This window comes from Peromyscus californicus, unplaced genomic scaffold (genome assembly GCF_007827085.1).
Source record: "Peromyscus californicus insignis strain IS unplaced genomic scaffold, ASM782708v3 Scaffold_7__1_contigs__length_154581171, whole genome shotgun sequence".
Lineage (NCBI taxonomy): Eukaryota > Metazoa > Chordata > Mammalia > Rodentia > Cricetidae > Peromyscus > Peromyscus californicus.
Window position 1 is genome coordinate 94,740,253 of NW_026294595.1, and position 19,696 is coordinate 94,759,948.

The 19,696-nt window shown below is 42.4% G+C and overlaps 1 protein-coding gene across 3 annotated transcripts in view; it reads left to right on the forward strand.

Annotated features, from left to right (window-relative positions):
- Positions 1-19,696, forward strand: part of Ganc (glucosidase alpha, neutral C) — a 55,565-nt gene that overhangs the window by 16,549 nt on the left and 19,320 nt on the right. For 2 of the 3 annotated variants that reach the window (XM_052726250.1, XM_052726249.1), the window contains exons 7-15: positions 3,797-3,863; positions 4,887-4,983; positions 6,242-6,422; positions 6,622-6,775; positions 9,257-9,492; positions 11,470-11,596; positions 12,472-12,551; positions 15,396-15,539; positions 17,637-17,733. In XM_052726250.1, coding sequence (XP_052582210.1) covers positions 3,797-3,863; positions 4,887-4,983; positions 6,242-6,422; positions 6,622-6,775; positions 9,257-9,492; positions 11,470-11,596; positions 12,472-12,551; positions 15,396-15,539; positions 17,637-17,733 — 1,183 coding nt within the window. Of the gene's footprint in view, positions 1-3,796; positions 3,864-4,886; positions 4,984-6,241; positions 6,423-6,621; positions 6,776-9,256; positions 9,493-11,469; positions 11,597-12,471; positions 12,552-15,395; positions 15,540-17,636; positions 17,734-19,696 lie in introns of those variants that run through there. The other variant, XM_052726251.1, reaches the window with a different exon arrangement.

Below are 19,696 nucleotides of genomic sequence, written 5' to 3' on the forward strand. Positions count from 1 at the left end.
ATTCTGCTCCCCTCTTCTCCAGAGGGGTGCTTGGTATATAAAAGGGGATTTCTTGTTATAGTCTGTTTACTCACCTTAGCATCTTGGTCTTTTTAGTGGGTGTGCGCATGCCAGGAGTGGAAGCCAGAAATCAGTACCGGTGTCTTCCTCAATTATTCTCTGTTTACCTTTTATTACATTTCATTTACGTGTGTGTGTGTGTGTGTGTGTGTGTGTGTGTGTGTGTGTGTGTGTGTGTGTGTTATATACTATGCATACTGTATCCATATGTTTCTTATATTAGGAGGAAGGAACACAAAGGGAAAGGAGACAGGTAAATGCTAAAGAACTAGTAAGGGTCTTCTATGGAGAGACTAGCAATGCTCTTTACTTCACAAAATCTGTTGAAGACCAACCGCCTCCTGCAGGGCAGGCACGGTTGAAGGAATGGGTAGTTCATCACTGAACTGATCTAAGTTCCTCGTCCATCAGAGTGTGCCTTCTTTTAAGGCACCCCTTTTCAGTTTACCCTAAGAACAAAGAATGTTTTAAACGTAGGGATAGATGGTCTCACTTCTGTTTTTAAAAGGTTATTTTGGCTGAGTTATGAAGAATAGACAATCTAGAACTCGAGTCTTTTTGTGCGTTTGTGTATATGGGTGTGGTATGTACATATCTGTGCATATGTGTACATTGGTGTACCTGCATGCATATGTGGAGATCAGAAGCTGACACCAGGTGTCATTTTCAGTCACTCTCCACCTTATAAAGCAGTCTCTCACCGGAACTCAGAACTTACCAGTTCAGCTAGTCTAACAGACTTTCTTTTGGGCCACCAACCTACTCCCAAACCAAGGAGTTTCTGGAATCCGACACCAAAACCAACTTTATTTTTCCTTCTTTTCACTACTTCTGGCCTCAGGCATGTCCCTCTCATTCTCCTCCTCCTTCTTTTCTCGAGCCTAGATTTCTCCTCCTACTTATTCGCTCTGCCTGCCAGCCCGCCCATCTCTCTCCTGCCTATTGACTGTTCAGCTTTTTATTAGACCAATCAGGTGCCTTAGGCAGGCAAGGTGAAACAAATACAACATACCTTTATATAATTAAACAAATGCAACACAAACAAATGTAACACATCTTTGCCTAGTTAAAATAATATTCCCCAACAAGCTAGTCTTTTAGTCAGCTTGTTCGGGGATCAACTGTCTGCCTCCCAAGTGCAGCCCACTGTGTCTACCCAACATTTATATAGACACTGAGGACTGAACACCAGTCCTCACACGAGAACAGCAAGTGCTTTACCCACCGAACTGTCTCCCCAAGACTCTGTAGCCCATGCTGCTCTGAAACACATTATGTAGCCTAGGCTGGCCTCCAATTCACAGCTATTCTCCTGCCTCAACCTCTTGAGTGCTGATGTTATGTGTATGTACCACTGAACCTAACTAGAAATCTTTATTCACAGCCACATAATTCCTGACAGAGTCTTGACAGTAACTGTTGCCATTTGCAATGATAAAAGTATTTCTCGCCGGGCGGTGGTGGCGCACGCCTTTAATCCCAGCACTCGGGAGGCAGAGCCAGGCGGATCTCTGTGAGTTCGAGGCCAGCCTGGACTACCAAGTGAGTTCCAGGAAAGGCGCAAAGCTACACAGAGAAACCCTGTCTTGAAAAACCAAAAAAAAAAAAAGTATTTCTCATGCCCTAAGGAAAAAGTCTTCTTTTTCTTAAGACTCGTCTGTATTGATGAACATAAGAAAACTTTCTGTTTCTGAACAGAGAAGATAAATGCATGACTATACACTGTGTTTGATGACGTGTCAAGTCCACTTTGGGAGACAGCTGATCAGATAGCTTGAGCAGCAGTTTTGAGTCACAGATCCCTTCACAAAAACTTGATAACATAGCTATAGGAAAATTTTCAACTGTTTGAGGGAGTTCCCAGACTCTAAAGCCCATGCCTGGCCCCAGGGTAGCACAGTCCCTACCTCAGACATTCAGATGTGACTTCAAAGAAGCACAGACTCGCTTTACAGAAGCTTTGATGATGATGAAGGAAACTGGAAAAGGACAACTCATTTTCAAGCAAATTTCCTTTCATGCGGTTTATATTTCCTCATTCTTATGTAAAATTGAGAAAATTGTAGCTATAGAAAAAGGTAAGACCTGAGAACTCACTGTCCTCCCATTTTATCTGACATCTCAAACCATCACGGACACATACCTGATTGACAAGGGGAAACTCAGTGAAAACAAACATCTGCTCTGGTCTCTCAGAATGCACCTAAGTTGGGCCAAGAAGATGGCCCAGGGGGTGCTGCCAACATTATAAGCCTGAGTTCAACCCTCAGAACCCACGTGCTAGAAGGAGAGAGCTAATTCCTGTGGGTTGTCCTTTGACCTTTACATATGCACTGTGGCTTGTCAACCCCTCAGACACATAAATAAGTGTGAGAAAAAAATTAGAACTGACTTAAGTTATTAGATTCTCATTGCTTTACCTCATATGTTCACATGAAAATTTTTCCTTTTAACTGGGTGGTGGTAGCACATACCTTTAATCTCAGCCCTTGGGAGGCAGAGGCAGGTGGATCTCCGTGAGTCTACACAGTAAGTTCCAGGACAGCCAGGGTTACACAGAGAAACCCTGTCTTGAAAAGCCAGAAAAAAAAAAAATTTCCTTTTATTTCTTTTACATGCAAAGGCTACATTTTTCAAAACACCATCGTATTTTAGTTCATATGAAGATGTTTGTGACAAGTAATATATCAATTCTTCAAAACATTAAACATAGAATTGAGTATGACCCAGTAGTCCTGCTTCTTGTATGTACCCAAAAGTGAGGACATTGCAGCGCTGGTCACAGTAACCATAGGAGGAAGAAACACATGACAAAATCAAAATGTGATCTGTGCATACAATGAAATTGTATTTGGCTTAAAAATGAAAGTTCTGGCGTGTGCTACAAAATGAATAAGACCTGAAGACGACCTGTGAAGTGAGCCAGTCACAAAAGAATAAATACTGTACGATTCCACTTCATGAAGTGACTATCGTCAAATTCCTAGAGTAGAAAATAGAATGGTTTTGCCAGGGATGCAGAGAGGGAGAAACAGAGAGTTGTTATTTAGTAGGGAAGTCCAGTTTAGGCCAATGAAACACTTGTGGAGCTGGTGGTTGAGGATGGTCATCATCATACCACAGAGCAAATGTACTTGGTGACACTGGTTTGCACACTTGGAAAAGGTTAAAAGATAAAGTGTATGTTATATATTTTAACACAGAAAAAAAAAAGGTTCATAAGGATGAGTATTGACTTTGTAGAAAACACAAATTTGATTTATTAAATATACATTATAAACTGGTCTTCAAAAACACGGACTCATTTCTCAGTCTTTTTTTTTTTTTAGACAGAGTCTCAGTATGTAGTCCTAGCTTACTATGTAGACAAGGCTGGCTTTGAATTTACAGAGATCTACTGGCCTCTGCTTCCCAAGTGCTGCGATTGAAGGCATGTGCTAACACACCCTGCATTTTCTGTCTTAAATTTTTTGTTAATAATAATAATAGTAAAAATGTACATGATGCATGTGTGAGGGCAAGTGTGTAGGCCGTGTATTTCTTGCCTTCCACTCTTATGTGGGTTCCGGTATTGAATTTGTGCTGTCAAGCTTGCATTATGAGGAGGCAAGGGCCTTTACTTGCTGAGCCATCTTGGAGTACCTCACTCTTAGTAATCCAGATAAGATATACTATTATGCTAACCACATTTGTTGCAGTTTATAAGCTCATTTTGATCTCCATTTTATGTGATTAGGAAAATCAAGAGGACCTAGGCCTGTGGGAAGAGAAATTTGGAAAATTTGTGGATGTCAAAGCTAATGGTAAATTGTCAAAGTTAAGGATAAAGTATTAAAATAGATCATTCCAAAATAGCTAAATATTTATGTCTAAAAGTCACTTGAGGGCTTGGGTTACAGTTCAGTGATAGAGTACTTGGCTAATGTGGGGTTGCCCTAGGTTCAATCCCCAGTGCCATAAACAAACAAAAAAACTCCTTGAGCTTTGGCACTTAAAACAAGTAACTTCTGTAAGGTGAACAAAAATCTCTGGGTGGGGTTTCCTATTTTCAATAATGCATTGCAACAGAGAAGTAATTATATATACCTTATAGAAGAATGAGAGCGCTACATGGGCCACATGCAGCTTATGGTCTCAGGAAAGGGCCTGGGCCAGCACACTGCTTGCTGTTCTGAGTAAATCAGACAGCTATAAATTCCACATTCTACTTTCATGAGACCCAAGTGATGAGAACCCAAGTTATACAGCTCATCTACTCTAACAGTTTTAGCTAGTAATTCTCAATGTTTTTAGACCTCCTCATCATTGTCACAGGTGCTACATGCCTGTCTATGACATTTCTCACCAGCTTAGCAATATGGTTGGGAGGATGGGCTCACATATCACAGTCATGGGAAGTCATACACTGAGGATCTAGGAAAGCCTTCTTGCTGCTCTTATGTAAGAGTTCTTGTAGAGAGCCACAGACAAGGCTGGCAGGAAGCTTAGCAGGCCGAAGAGAGGCACAAACTCATCTAGCAAAGATTAAATGTGCTCAGTATCAGGGGAAAAGGAGCTTCAGCATACGGCTCAGGCAGCATAAGTAGTAAGTGAGCAGAGCTTTTCATACGTATACATTATGTATAACACTCACTTTTACATACACATACACATACATCCACCAGTCCCCAGACATCACAGCATCTTACTATCAAAATCAGTGCACAGCCTTGGTCAGTCGGGGCAAGTTCAGCTGTCTCTATTCCCAGTCTAGTTAGCTAAATTAACTGAATCTTCTAGATTGATCTGTTGAGAAGCAAACTCAGCCATGAGTCTGACCCCTACAGGTCCTTCCTCTGTTGGTTTGGATTTCTCCTTTCATGGGTTTGAACATCTCTATGGGATCCCTCAACATGCAGAATCACACCAACTTAAAAATACTAGGTAAGTGGCAGCAAGAATTCTTAAATCGTCTCTGGCTTGATACTACTTACGGAGTTAAGAAACCTTCCTAGTAGTTTTCAGGGTACCGAACAGTAAAAGAGAATTGAAAGCTAAGAACAAACAAGCGAGGATCTGTATGTTTATTCTCTCTCTGCTCTTGACTGTGAATGTCTGTAACAATGGACTGTAACCTGGAACTGTAAGCCAAATGAGCCCTTTCTCCCTAGGTTGTTGTTTTTGTGAGAGTATCTGTCACAGCAACAGAAATGAAACTAGCACAGGACATAAAACTGGAAAGAAAGAACCAACGCCACCAAGCTGTCCTCTGACTTCCGCATGTGTGTATACACACTCATATTAGTAAAAAAGCTGTAATAGTGAACCCAAAGATACAGAAACAAAAATAAGGAGTAATTTTAATTAGAGTGGAGGTTCGCTTTTACTGTGTAGGATCTTTTTTATGGAACCCTGGGAGAACAGTAAAAAGAAAATACTGATCTAGAAAAGGACTTTCACTCTAAAGAGGACAATATTCCAGAGAATGTGGCATCTCCAATTCCCTATGATTCCCTGGAGAGACCATTTCAGGCTGACACTACTGACAAATGGATCCCAGGGGCATCTGCCTAAGAGGAGTCAAGACCAAAGAGAAGCAGAGGCTGTTTTGAAGTTGTCAGGTCTGGAGACTGTTTATTTAGTAGGTCGGCATAGTGACTAGTCCCTACCCCCCACCCGAGCTCGGAGCCCCCCAGCTTGGGAGCCCCCCATCTCAGTCCTATTCCAGATCTTCAGGTGGGTTAGGATGTACTTCTTTTCCTTAGCTGCAGAGAAGTCTTCACACAGTCCATCAGCAGAGGGGGCTTATGTGTCTGGAGGATTCACAGGGGACCTTTAGAAAAGGTATTTCAGGATCCAAGCCTGAGGTTCCCAGGGAGCCAACAGAGACAGAGGAGGAGGATCACATGCACAGGTTGGGCCAGGAAACCTTTAGGCAAATGATAAGAGATGAGTCTTTGTAAGGGAATGGTTATATATAGGGTCTTGTTACATACCCAGGCTGACCTAGAACTTGCTATATAGCCCAGGCTGGCCTCTAACTCACAGTTCTCCTATCTCTACCCTCCAAGTGCTAGGATTATAAGTGTATGCCCTCACGCCTGGCAGGGGGTGAATGATCTGTTTACAGGAGACAATGAAGCTATTCTATTCATTAACAACCCACTTGTGTGTTTGGTGATAAGCCTCCTTTGTGTTTCAGGGACGGAGATGCATACCGTCTTTATAACCTAGATGTCTATGGATATCAAATACATGACAAAATGGGCATTTATGGTTCCGTGCCTTATCTCCTGGCCCACAAACAGGGCAGGACTGTAGCCATTTTCTGGCTGAATGCCTCAGAAACACTGGTGGAGATCAACACAGAGCCATCAGTTGAGGTGAGCTGTGGAATGTGCCTGCATGCCACACTACCACACTGCAGTCAGAGCCTTTTCTTTGCAGCAGCATTTTCCTGTGACCAAGAGCTTTGCAGTGTATTTGGCAAATGTCAGTAGGAGCTACCAAATGTAGATAAATTCACTTAGAACTGGGTGATATAGGTGAAATTTCTCAGATTTTCATTACATCCTTTTCCAGCACACACTGACCCAGATGGGCCCAGCAGCTGCCAAACAAAAGGTCAGATGTCGGACTGATGTGCGCTGGATGTCAGAGAGTGGAATCATTGATGTTTTTCTGCTGACAGGACCTACACCTTCTGACATCTTCAAGCAGTACTCTTCCCTCACAGGTACTTGCATGGAGATTGCTTGTTCCTCACTCCATTATGTGTCGTCTGTCCTGTGTATCATCACTGCAACTTAATATTTGTTCTACACTATGTGGAAATCACAAACAACATCCCTAAGCATTTTAAGTAGCAAGCGTTTTTCTTCCCATCCTCATTACATCCAGGCAAGCTAAACATGACACTAGACTGCCCACTCTCTATCCTAACACTTGTCCTATGCCTGCGCCTGCTTGGAGCCTTTAGTCTCTGGGAATAATCTCCCTGTAGCAAAGAGTATTCCACCCTGGACTTTTAAATGTGTTCTTCTCTGTTTAAATATACTACTGGCTTTAGCAGTAAAATATTTGTTCTTTAAGAGACTAAAGGTCAGGGCCAGTGAAATGGCTTGATGGGTAAAGACGCCGCCAAGCCTGAAGACCTGGTCACAGGGACCCTCGTGGTAGAAATAGAAAACTAACTCCTACAGGTTGTCTCCATACACACACACACACACACACACACACACACACACACACACACACATACACACTAAATTAATGGAAATGCACATGCTCTGCTCCTTGCAGGATAAGCCATCTTTCTCCTAGCTTCACCCCAGGCTGGTAATTGGGTCAGCTAAACTGGAAGTTCCTTTCCTCAGAATTCAAAGGCATTTCTCTCTTGTCCCTGTCTTCTTACTCCAAAACCGTCCATTGGATTCCTCTTCACATGATCTATCTGTTCTCACTGAACTACCTTCCTTATCACTGATATTGGGAAATTTTACAGTAAGTTCCCTTGATGCATCCCTTTCAAATGGTTTCTGTACTGAGGGTGAGATGTGGACACTTCCAGTCTTAGTGTCCTTCAGCCCTGGGAAACAGTCTCTACCGTTCCCTTCAGAGTTTCGCATCCTTGTTCTTTCTCCTTTTTTCTTTTTGCCTCTTCTCTGAGAAACTTTCTCCATCTTGTCTCCCAGGCCTTCCATTTATGTTGTCATGTTTCTGATGTGGAGGACATTCCTATCTCTGACCCCCCCCCCCCCCCGTGTATTCTTTGTTCCATGATGCCTAGTCTACTTTGTTAGTCTTTTATCTTTTTTCATCCTTTGAGATACTGATGATAATGGTCTTTTAAAAGATTGTATTTTTCCCAGCACTCGGGAGGCAGAGGCAGGCAGATCTCTGTGAGTTCGAGGCCAGCCTGGGCTACAGAGTGAGTTCCAGGACAGGAGCCAAAGCTACACACAGAAACCCTGTCTTGGGGGGAAAAAAGATTTTATTTTTATTTTAAAATTGTGTACATACATGTTGAGATAAAGTTCCTGCAGGGCCCAGAAGAAGGTGTCTGAGCCCCTGGAGTTACAAGTGGTTATCGGCCACCCAACATGTGGCTCTGCATGGAAGCCCTTGGTACCTGGAGGAATCTGGTACCCTAGCACTTGAGGAGCATGTGGGGGCCCCTGGCTCTGAGATTTTAGAGCAGGGAAGTGCTACTCTCCACCTTTGTGCCTTCCTCACACACTCCGGGTGGTTCAGCAGACACCACCTCCCCCTTACCTCCCACCCTCCAGACTATGCTGAACATTCTTCCCTGGTTTGTTCTTTTGTTTCAAAGCTTCGCTTTTGTAGTAATTTTCATGAATCAGTTCTCTACTTCCACATTGTGGGACCCAGGGATTGAACTCAGGTCAACAGGCTTGGTAGCAAGACCCTTTACCCGCTGAGCCATCTCACTGCCCTCATTTTTTTTAAAGACAGGATCTCATGTACCTCAAGCTGACTTTGAACTTTCTATGTAGCCAGGGATGACTTCAAACTTATAATTCCTCTCCCTCTCCCTCTCCCAAGTACTGGGATCACAGGCATGCATCACCACCAGTTTTGTAGAGTGCTAGGGATTTTGAACCCAGAGTTTTGTGCATACTAGACAAGTACTCTGCCACCTGAGCTGCCTCCACAGCCCCCTGCTTTGCCATTTGATACTGTAAGTGAAAATTATGAGAAGAGTCTGATCTTGAAGAACAGGGCTCTTTATAAACTGATCCTTGCCAGTTTCATCTCCTCTCCGTGTCTCACATTGTAATCCCTGCAGGATTTATTTTCTCCAAGACCACATGTACTTCTTTGCCTGTGTCTCTAGTCTCTGTTCTTATGAGTGCTACCTGGTCTCCCTGCCTGGCATCCTCCTACTTATTCAAAGCCTCCACCCTTCTCATCTGCCTTGGGAAACTTCTGAAGATCCCACATTACTCTATAAGCAGAATGTACATGTTCCCACAGCACTATACCGTTAGCATAGCAGTTATACCTCAGGACGGGGTTTATTTATATGCCTGCCCCATCACCCTAATTGCCACTGTCTTCAAGGCAGGGTCTATTTTTTTCTTATCCTTGATAGCCTATGCAGTAGCAAGCCCAGTGCTTAATCCCCTGTAGAGATTGGGGAGATGTTCACTGATTGAGTAACATTAGTGGCCTCCATTGTCATCTTCTTTTTGAGGTACACAAGCCATGCCCCCTCTTTTTTCCCTGGGGTACCACCAGTGCCGCTGGAACTATGAAGATGAGCAGGATGTGAAGGCAGTGGATGCAGGTTTTGATGAGCACAACATCCCATACGATGTCATGTGGCTGGACATAGAGCACACCGAGGACAAGAAATACTTCACCTGGGACAAAAAGAGATTCCCAAACCCCAGAAGGATGCAAGAGCTACTCAGGAGCAAAAAACGCAAGGTGAAGTCAGCCTGATGTTTAAAGCTTTTTAATCCCAAAGTTAGATTTGTCTGGGCACACCAGCAGAGGAAGACCCTCTGATGAAAAAGTCATTGTGAAAATAGTGCCTTCCAATTAATAGTAACTGTGATAACAGAAGACCGGTGTTCAAAGGTAAAGACGGGTGCTGAAATGCGGTGACGCCATCCACCCCTGCCACAGTGTGAAAACCCCCAGAACAGTGAAGGGGCCTGAGTCTTTCAGTCCTGTTGGCTGCAGCTACCCTGCTGGGAAGGCGCCCTTCTCCCCAAAAAGTTGGCCCCATTGTCAAAATTGGTGGTACTACACAGACATCAGAAGCAGAAAAGTTTCTCACATAGCGAGGCATCTGGAGAGAGCTGGGCTGTCTCCCAAACTGCTTTGAAAATGGCTTGAGAAAGCTGGGAAAGGGGACCAGCCTGGTGTCCCTGGTGGCTAACAGGTGGTGCTGGGCTAAGAGTTCTTCCACACGGGCTGCATTGCTTGAATTCCTGCCACCAACAAACATCAGAGCTAGTTTTGTCAGCTTGACTGCAGGTGGGCAGAAGGGTAGGAGGACATGGCAGGGCTTGAAAGTCTTAACAACAGAGGGTCAAAAACGGAGTCCTGGGGACCAAGGTGGCTCAGCAGGTAAAGGTGCTTGCCCCCCAAGTCTGACAACTTGAGTTTGATCCCAGGATCCCACATGGTAGGAGAGAACCAACTCATGCAGCTTGTCCACGTGCACACCATGACAAACATGTGCCTCCCCCTGCTCCCCACACAAATAGACGAGTATAATTAAAGGGAAAAAAAGTAGCCAGATTCTCTATTTTTTTTCATACGTTTCACTGACAGATTCTTCCTGTAAATTTGGCCAAGGGAAGAACTGAAATTTAAAGGAGAAGGAGAGAAACCACTGAGAAGTACATAGTTGCAGTTACTATTTTGACGGTTTGGTTTGGTTTTAACGTTAGTTCTGTGGTTTCTGTGGTTTGGAAGGGGCTCGTGAGGGGATGGGTGCACACATATGCCTGTAGAAGCCAGAGGACAGCCTTATATAATTTCCTGGATGCTATCCATTTTTCTTTTTTCTTTTTTGTGAGACGTGGTCTCTCACTGACTTGGCTGGCCAGGGGACCCCACAGACCTGCCTCCTCCTCCCCAGTGCTGGGATTACAAACCTGTGCCATCATGCCTGAATTTTTCACATTGGTTCTGGGACTCAAACTCAGTCCTCATGCTTGCAAGGCAAGTCCTTTATTTACTGACTAAGTTAGATCCCCAGGCCTGTTCTTGATTTCTTTAATGATTTATTTCATTGGTGTTATAATATGCCTCTAAATACCTACGGAGTTAGGATCTTGCCTATTTAATCCCCTCTTGTAGCACCTGGCATCACAGACAGAAGCTTGGTAAACGCCATCTTAAACGTGTGTGGGGGCTGCTGAGATGGCCCAGTGGGTAAAGGCACTTTGCCACCAAGTCTGTGAAACTGAGTTCAAGCCCCAGAACACACAAGGTGGCAGGAGAGAACCATCTTCTTACAGACCAACAAACAGACACACACAAAATAAATAAATAACTGTAAAATAATCATTAAAAACGATAAACCATGACAATTAGAAAAGAGGATTTATCTGATTTGATAACTTTTTTTTTTGGTTTTTCAAGACAGGGTTTCTCTGTGTAGCCCTGGCTGTCCTGGAACTTGCTCTGTAGACCAGGCTGGCCTTGAACACACAGAGATCTGCCTGGCTCTGCTTCCTGAGTGCTGGGATTAAAGTCCTGCATCACCACTGCCTGGCTGATAACAACTTTTAGTGAAAGGTTATAGGGATTTAGCAATGTCCAAAATTTTCAGTGAGTTGTAGTTTCTGAGTAAACCTCGACTCTCCCCATCCCAAACTATGGTGAAAACACCCGAGTGAACATAAGCCTCATAAAACTGACATGGTGTTTAAACCTCTGTCCTGACAGCTTGTGGTTATCAGTGACCCCCACATCAAGGTGGATCCTGACTACTCATTATATGCCAAAGCCAAAGAACAGGGCTTCTTTGTGAAGAACCCAGAAGGTGGCGACTTTCAAGGAGTGTGTTGGCCTGGTATGGTAACCCCATTCCACTGGTTCTGTCCCAATTAATAAAACATCTGTGGTTACATTCTCATTCACTGTGGGCATCTCTTTCTCTTCCAGACACATTTTTATCACCTTTAAGGGAGATATGTCATCGCCTTTTTGGTATCTTTAATAACACCTGGTAGAGTGAGCTATGAGTGCATTTATCAGTCAGTGACCAGAGGAATGAATGAAAAATAAGCAAGCAGACTAATCTCCATGACATGTTAATTCTCTAAGCAAACAGAGATAAGAAGTAGGGAGTGAGGAAAGTGTCAAGGGAGGGGGGTGAGATGCAGAGATGAAGTGTCTAGCAGGCAGGCTCTCCCTTGTGGTTGCTCTTGGTCCTTTTAGCCCATAGTTTTGACTTTCAGCCTCTCATGAGTGACCTCAGCTGCCTGTGGAACTCTAGATGCAAAAGTTGCTAGTTTAAAGCCTTGTTAGAAATTCACCGAAGACCAAAAGAAATCCCCACTGTGTCATAAATCCAAGTGCTGTGGAGAAACCAGTACCTTCCTTTTCTCCTTTGAGCCATTTGAACAAGTCCATATTCTCTTGAAAAACTCGGGTCACTGCAGGGTATTGGGCAGCCTTTCCTGCCTTTCTCAGCCATTAGTGAAGGCCAAGCTCCATCCTGACACCTGCTCATTGGCGTGCCCATGGGCTCTGGTGTTGAAAGTTTAAATTTCGTCTCTTTAAAGATTGCTTCGTTCACTTGTTGCGGACCACACCTGTCTCAGTCGTCTTTTGTCCTTGACATAAGGTGTCCATTGGTAACCTGACTCTCGCATCTTCTTCCCCGCACATCTAACTGTAAAGACCACTGTTCCTGACAGACTGCCCACTCTCGTGCCTCTGCAGGTCTCTCGTCTTACCTGGATTTCACCAATCCCAAGGTCAGAGAGTGGTATTCCAGCCTTTTTGCTTTTCCTGTTTATCAGGTTGGTTTTTATTCTCTTTCTGTTTCCTAGTTAACCTGAAAGATTAAAGGAAAAGGTAATTGCTTAGAACTGCTTTAACTAAGTAGCTTTTGATATATTGCACATATAAAAGGCTAGAATAGATACTACATTATAGACTTTGATGGTATTTGGAAGGGTACTATATACAATACTAGATGTATAAAAATTGTGGTTTTTACCTATATCAAAATACAGTACAATGTATTTTATTCTATTTTCTAAACACTATGTACATTTTAATATAAAATCCTATTCTATAACTATTATTGAAAATTAATATGAAGACAGGCATGGGGCCACAGTAATCATAGCACTTGGGAAAATGAGCAGAAGAATTGCCTTGAATGGTGATGCACACATTTAACCTCAGTTGTCAGGCAGAGGCAGATGGATTTCTGTGAGTTGGAAATTAGCCAGGTCTACATAGCAAGTTCCAGGACAACCAGGGCTACATAAAAAGACCCTGTCTCAAAAAGAGAAGACTTAGGATTAGGGAAATAGCTCAGTTGACAGAGTGCATGGCTGGAAGGCCTGATCCCCAACACTGCAAAGACCCATGGTAGTACATGCCTGTAATTCCAGCATGTGGGAGGTGGAGGGTCAGAAGTTAATGTCGTCTTCAGCTAATTATCAAATTCAAGACCAGCCTAAGCAACATGAGAGCTGGAGAGAGAGAGAGAGAGAGAGAGAGAGAGAGAGAGAGAGAGAGAGAGAGAGAGAGAGAGAGAGAGGAGAGAGAGAGAGGGAGAGAAGGAAGAAAGAGCCCCATCAGCAATAAAGTAGCTATGACAAGTGTGAAACTATCTTATAAACCAGTGGTTCTCAAAACCTGTGTCAAAACCCCTTAGGAGGTCGACTGACCCTATCACAAGGGTCACATATCAGATATTTACATTGCGATTCATAACAGTAGCAAAATTATAGTTATAAATGGGGAACTGTATTAAAGAGTTACAGCATTAGGAAGGTTGAGAACCACTGTTATAAGCCATAATGTATTGTTAAAAGAAAAATATAATAATCAAAATCATAAAAGAACCATGGAAAGAACTGAGATCACATTAGAGACCTGTTTTCAGTCAGTTATGGTGATGATGACAATCACGGTAATACCTAACACAATGAAAGCCACGTGCCAAGTGCTGTCTTAGGCATTTGATGTGCATTACCCCCATTTCTTCTTGATAAAAATGCTCTAAATTGGAACGATAATTAAATCTTAACCCCACATGTAAGAAAATTGAGGTGTGGAGAGTTTTAAAACCCACAAAGATCACCCATTTACTAAGTGATGGACCCAAGATTTGAATTCAGGTCTAGTTGTGTCCCAAGCTCAGCTTTTAAGCACAAGATACTTGCTTCTGAGCGTCACTGACTAGGAGATTAGAAAAATACTTATAACACTATAGACAACAATCCTTAGGCAAAATATGGCTATAGTCATTCACTTCATTATTGTCTGTGGCTGCTTTCATAATACTGTGCCAGAGTATAATAATTAAAGAGCTCTTATCATGCATAAAGATGGAAATGTACATTATCTAGATCTTTATAAAAAGAAGAAGAGGAGGGGGAGAAGGAGGAGGAGAAGAACACTTGCTGATCTTTGCCTTAGAAGTGCCAAAAGAAGACTGAAGGCAAATATTTGAAAACTATACACCCTTATTCTTAGAAGTGCGTTTGCTTAGAAGCCAGGCATGGTGGCACACACCTTTAATCTCAGCACTCAGAGGCAGAAGCAGGTGGGTCTCTGTGCATTCAAGGTTAGCCTGGTGTACATAGTGAGTTCCAGGACAGTCAGAGCTACATAATAGAGAGTCTCCAAATAAAGGTACATTTGCTTAAAAATAGTTAAGGAAACATATAGGCCACATTCAAACATTGGAAAGATCATCTATCATGTGGATAAGGTCTCAGATGTGTTCTCTAGTGTCCTGGGAGGAAGCTAGGCCTTATTAGGACATGGTGTAAAGAACACAGCATTAAGAAATAGTGGAATAAGATACCTGAGTCTCCCTGTAATGATATTCAAATGCTGAGAGACCATGAATTTTATAAAAAGAATTTTAATACCATTTTGAGTAGATGGAAAGAACACAAATTATATGTCAACAAACAGATAACTCAACTGTCAAGTCTTTCAGAGTATTAGAGAAAAAATAAATTCATGTGTAGTAATAATTGCTTTTAGTTAGGAGTTGTAGCAGAGATTTCTTCACAGCTTTTTAGATAAGATCAAGCAAAGACTCGTAGTAGATAGTGGATGATACAGAGCCTCATGGTTTTTACAATTTTTCTGGCACATATTCCCTAAGGATGTCTTTGTGTGAACTTACAGAGCAGTGTGTATTTCACAGATAATACAGTGTAGCATTCTTTTTTTTTTTTGGTTTTTCGAGACAGGGTTTCTCTGTGTAGCTTTGCGCCTTTTCTGGGACTCACTTGGTAGCCCAGGCTGGCCTCGAACTCACAGAGATCCGCCTGGCTCTGCCTCCCGAGTGCTGAGATTAAAGGCGTGCACCACCACCGCCCGGCAGTGTAGCATTCTTATCAAAAATATTTATTGATAGCTTTCTTTGAGTCAGATACTGTTGTAAGTGCATGGGATTTTCATTGGATAAAACAGACAAAATTTACAACCCGACTGGCATAAAAAATTAAATAAATAAGAAAGAAAGAAAGAAAGAAAGAAAGAAAGAAAGAAAGAAAGAAAGAAAGAAAGAAAGGAAGGAAGAAAGAAAGAAGAGAGGGAAAGAGCAGGGATGCTATCCTGTTAATATCATCCCTGGGGAAGGATTCTCATGAACAGGGTTCACCTCCTAGGGATCTACAGACATCCTCTTCATATGGAATGACATGAATGAGCCCTCAGTCTTCAGAGGGCCAGAGCTAACCATGCAAAAGAATGCCATTCATTATGGGAACTGGGAACACAGGGAGCTTCACAACATCTACGGCTTTTATCAGGTAAGTCATCCCAATCAGAAGCCAGCCAGAGTCATGTGCCCTGCTTTTAGACAGGGAGTCAGTTCTGTAATCAAGTGTACTGCCAGGTCTCTTTGTATGTGTTTGCTGTCACCTACAGTGAGTCTCAGATGACAGCCAGTTTATTATTTCTCCCTCTGCTTCCTTTTTCGTTCACAATAAACCCGATAAATCTAAAAATATTCTATATGGCATTTAATACTACTAGAAGACTTTTACTGGCACAGGCAATCTATAAATATGTTAACAAAGGTAATTAAGGCAAGGTTTTAAAACTTTGTATATCTCCATCTATTGCTAGCTTAGTTGAGGTTGGTGGCACACATGTGCAACCCTAGCATTCATGGTACAGAGGGATTGTGAATTAAAGGCCAGCCTGACCTACGTAATGAGTTCTAGGCCAGCCTAGACGATGCAACAAGAGTCTATCACAAAAGCAAAAAGCAAACAAGGGCTAGTGATGGCTCAATGTTTAAGAGTTCTTGCTGTTCTCCCAGAGGACCTGAGTTTGTTCCCAGCACCTATACTGGGCAGATTACAACAGCATGTAACTCCAGCTCCAGAAGATCCAATACTTTCTCTGGCCTTCGGAGGCACCCACACAGGGAGTACACACTCACATATACATAAATTTTAAAAATATTTTTAAAGGGGCTGGAGAGATGGTTAAGTGGTTCAATCCCCAGCATCCGCATGTCAGCCAACAACCATCTGTAATTCCATTCCAAGGAATCCAAAGCCCTCTTCTGGCCCCCATGAGCAGTACATGCCCATAATGCACAGACATACATGCAGGCAAAACATCCACATATAAAACAAACAAAAAAAACTAAAAAAAAATGTTTAAAAAAATCAAACAACAAATAAATATGTATATACATTCACACCAGGAAAGCAAGACTTAACACATAGATTTATATTTTAATAAGTATATGTCATAGTTTCCATTGCAGTGATAAGACACCATGGCCAAGGTAACTTATAAATGAAAGCATTTAATTTACCTTATGGATTCAGAAGGTTAGAGACCATGGTGGGATACAGAGGAATGGCTGGGAGCTCACGTCTTGATCCATAACTACAACTTTAAGAGGGAGGCACACCGGGAATGGCAGGAGTGTTGAAACCTCAAAGCCTACCCCTGGTGACACACCTCCTCCACCAAGGTCACAACCTCCTAATCCTTCCCAAACAGTTCCACCAACTGGGGACCAAGTATTCAAATATGTGAGCTATTCGCATTAAAACCACCACAGTACAGTTTTTAAATGTGCAAACTTTCCTAATTTGCTCAGCCTTCTGAATAAAGGTGGTGGAATTGTCCTCTATTTGCTAATCATATCCAAAGATTGAGAATCACTTACCCTAACTTATATCTGTGAGTCTTTGTTATTTTTTAGAATAAGACTGTATGCCTATAGGTCTCCCACAATCGCTATTTTCTAATGGGAGCTGCTGGCTGGATATAGCCTTTTCCAGATACTACATGTTTATTTCTCTATCAGCTTTTTGCTTTAATTGCCAACGGCCTTTGGGAGTTTCTTATGTAGGCTGAAGTGGACACTTAACATCTCTGAATTTATTTTTTTAGTCAATGAAAACCATTTGACTCACAGATTATTGTGCAGACCATAAGGAAATATATTATAAAATGCCGACCAATAGTACCACTGAATAAATGGTAGCTTGGTTTTTTTGTTTCGTTGTGTTGTGTTGTGTTGCGTGTGTGTGTGTGTGTGTGTGTGTGTGTGTGTGTGTGTGTGTGTGTGTGTGTTTTCTGCAGTTCTGGGGACTGAACCCTGGGCCCCAGGCATGCTGGGTAGCCACCCGTCTACTCATCTGCATCCCTATTCCTCTTTACTATTATTCCATTGACATTGCTAACCGAATAAATGTTCCAACTTTACTAGGCAAATTGGTATCATTCACTGTATCATCAAAAAGACTTGATGGGTTTATTATTTCCCTTTTCACGGTCCCCCCAGCTGCTACTTTTCTCATATTAGTAGTCTATTGAGGATGTTGGCACAGTGCCCTCACCCTGCCTCCTCTTTCCAATCTTTCTCCACTGACTTACAGCAAATGGCTACTGCAGAAGGATTGATTCAGCGGTCTAAAGGGAAGGAGAGACCCTTTGTTCTTTCACGTTCTTTCTTTGCTGGATCACAAAAGTATGGTAAGAAATGGCTCACGTTATAAGACACAAGGGAGCTACCCACCCTTTTCTTTAGAGCATTTATGTATCATATATGCTGCCTGCTGCCTCCACGTTCCTCTCCAATAGCCTTCTAACTTACAATGTAGAACATGATGTCCTCTAGCATGTGTATTTTATGCTATGAATAAATGGTTTGTAGGTACCTCAGTTGGTAGAGTAGACTGCCTGGGTTTAATGCTCAGCACCATATAAACCCAGGCAAGCTGGTGTATGTTTGTAATCCTAGCACTCAAGAGGGGGAGGCAGAGGGAACAGAAGTTCAAGGTCATTGTCCAAGGCCATCTTGGGCTTCTTGAGACCCTGTCTCCCTCCCACACCCCAAAAGACAGTAAACCAATTTTCATCAAGTTTAGTACTTTTTTTCCTACTAAAGAAATGGCCACTTACTTGTTGGGAGAGTGACTTCAGAGTATTCCCTTTTCTGACGTGGTCATCTCTGATCCTATCTTTTTGACTTGGGGAAACACATCTCTAACACATGGCTTCAGCCAGTGTTCCACTTAGCCATGTGGTTTAAAATAGACCTGGCTGGTGCTTGCTGTCAGGGTCATCCATGACTGGATCTGGTTTACCAGCTAATACAGATCTAGTTCAACTTCACCACTCTGTGGCAGGAAGGCTATTTTAAGGCCCCTGGCCTTGCGTAAGTAACTGAGAGCTTAGGTCCTAGTGTAAAGAACCTCACCTTTGTTGTATCGTAGACATGTTTGGGTCTCTCACTCAACCTCCCCAGACCAGCTCCTGTGTTCTTCAGCCAAAGGACAGAATAGTGTCAACAGAGATGCTCATCACAGCATTAGACCTTGAGGCCAAAAGAAAAGTTTACATGTGTAGCAGTAAAGGAAGGGTTACAAAGGTATGGGTTAACTGCAGGACAAACTGTCATGATAAAGGCAGTTTATAGTTTAAAATGGGGGCGTGACACATGCCACCTGTGTAGAGGTCAGAGGACAACCTGGGGTGGTTAGTTCCCTCCTTCCTTAAAATGGTAGTTTTAATTTCATGAGAATGTGTTTGTAACATTATATAGAAATGTTACAATATTTTTTATTTAACATTGTTTATTAACATTTATTTAATATTGTTTAACAATATTTAACATTGTTAAAAATGTAAATGTAGTAATTTAAATCAGTAAACAGATTTCAGGAAAATATAAATTTAAGCCTATAATCCCAGCATTTGGGAGTGGAAACAGGATGATCAGGAGTTCAAGGTCATCATAAGCTACATAGAAATTTGAAACCAGCCTAAGACACATGAGATTCTGTCTCAAAAATAAATAAATAAGTAAATAAGGGCCAACACGATGGCTTACTGGATAAAGGCACTTGCTGCCAAACCTAATGACGTGAGTTCAATCCCAGGGATCCACACGGTGGGAGGGGAGAACCAACTCCTACAACCCAGGCTAATAGTGAGTTCCTATCTCAGTAAAAAAAACTACAGGGGAAATCACGGAGGGGGAATTAATGAAAATGTTTATAGACAGCAGTTCAAAACTATAATAAGAGATATGAATGTTAATTTTTTTTCTTTTGGAGTTTTTGACACAGGGTCTCACGATGTAGTACAGGCTGGCCTTGAACTTGTAGCGGTCCTCTTGTCTCTCCCTCCCCAGGGCTGGAATTGCAAGTGTATGCTGCCATGCCCTGTGCTGTCTGAGTCATTTCTGATCTCTTAGATGCTGGTCCGTTTTCTAGTCTGCAGTACTCTGTGTGACTATTTGCCCCAGTGTGTAGCAAGGAGAACATGACTTATTTAGTCACATGCTTGACCAATAACTATAAAGAACTTGTGAATGAACAATTGTGTTAGCCAAGATACATCTGTGTGTCTACGTGAGCTTTCTTGATGAAATTGTTGCCATGATTTCAAAATTACTGTGTAGATACTTCCCTAGCTCAACTGATGTCGAGGA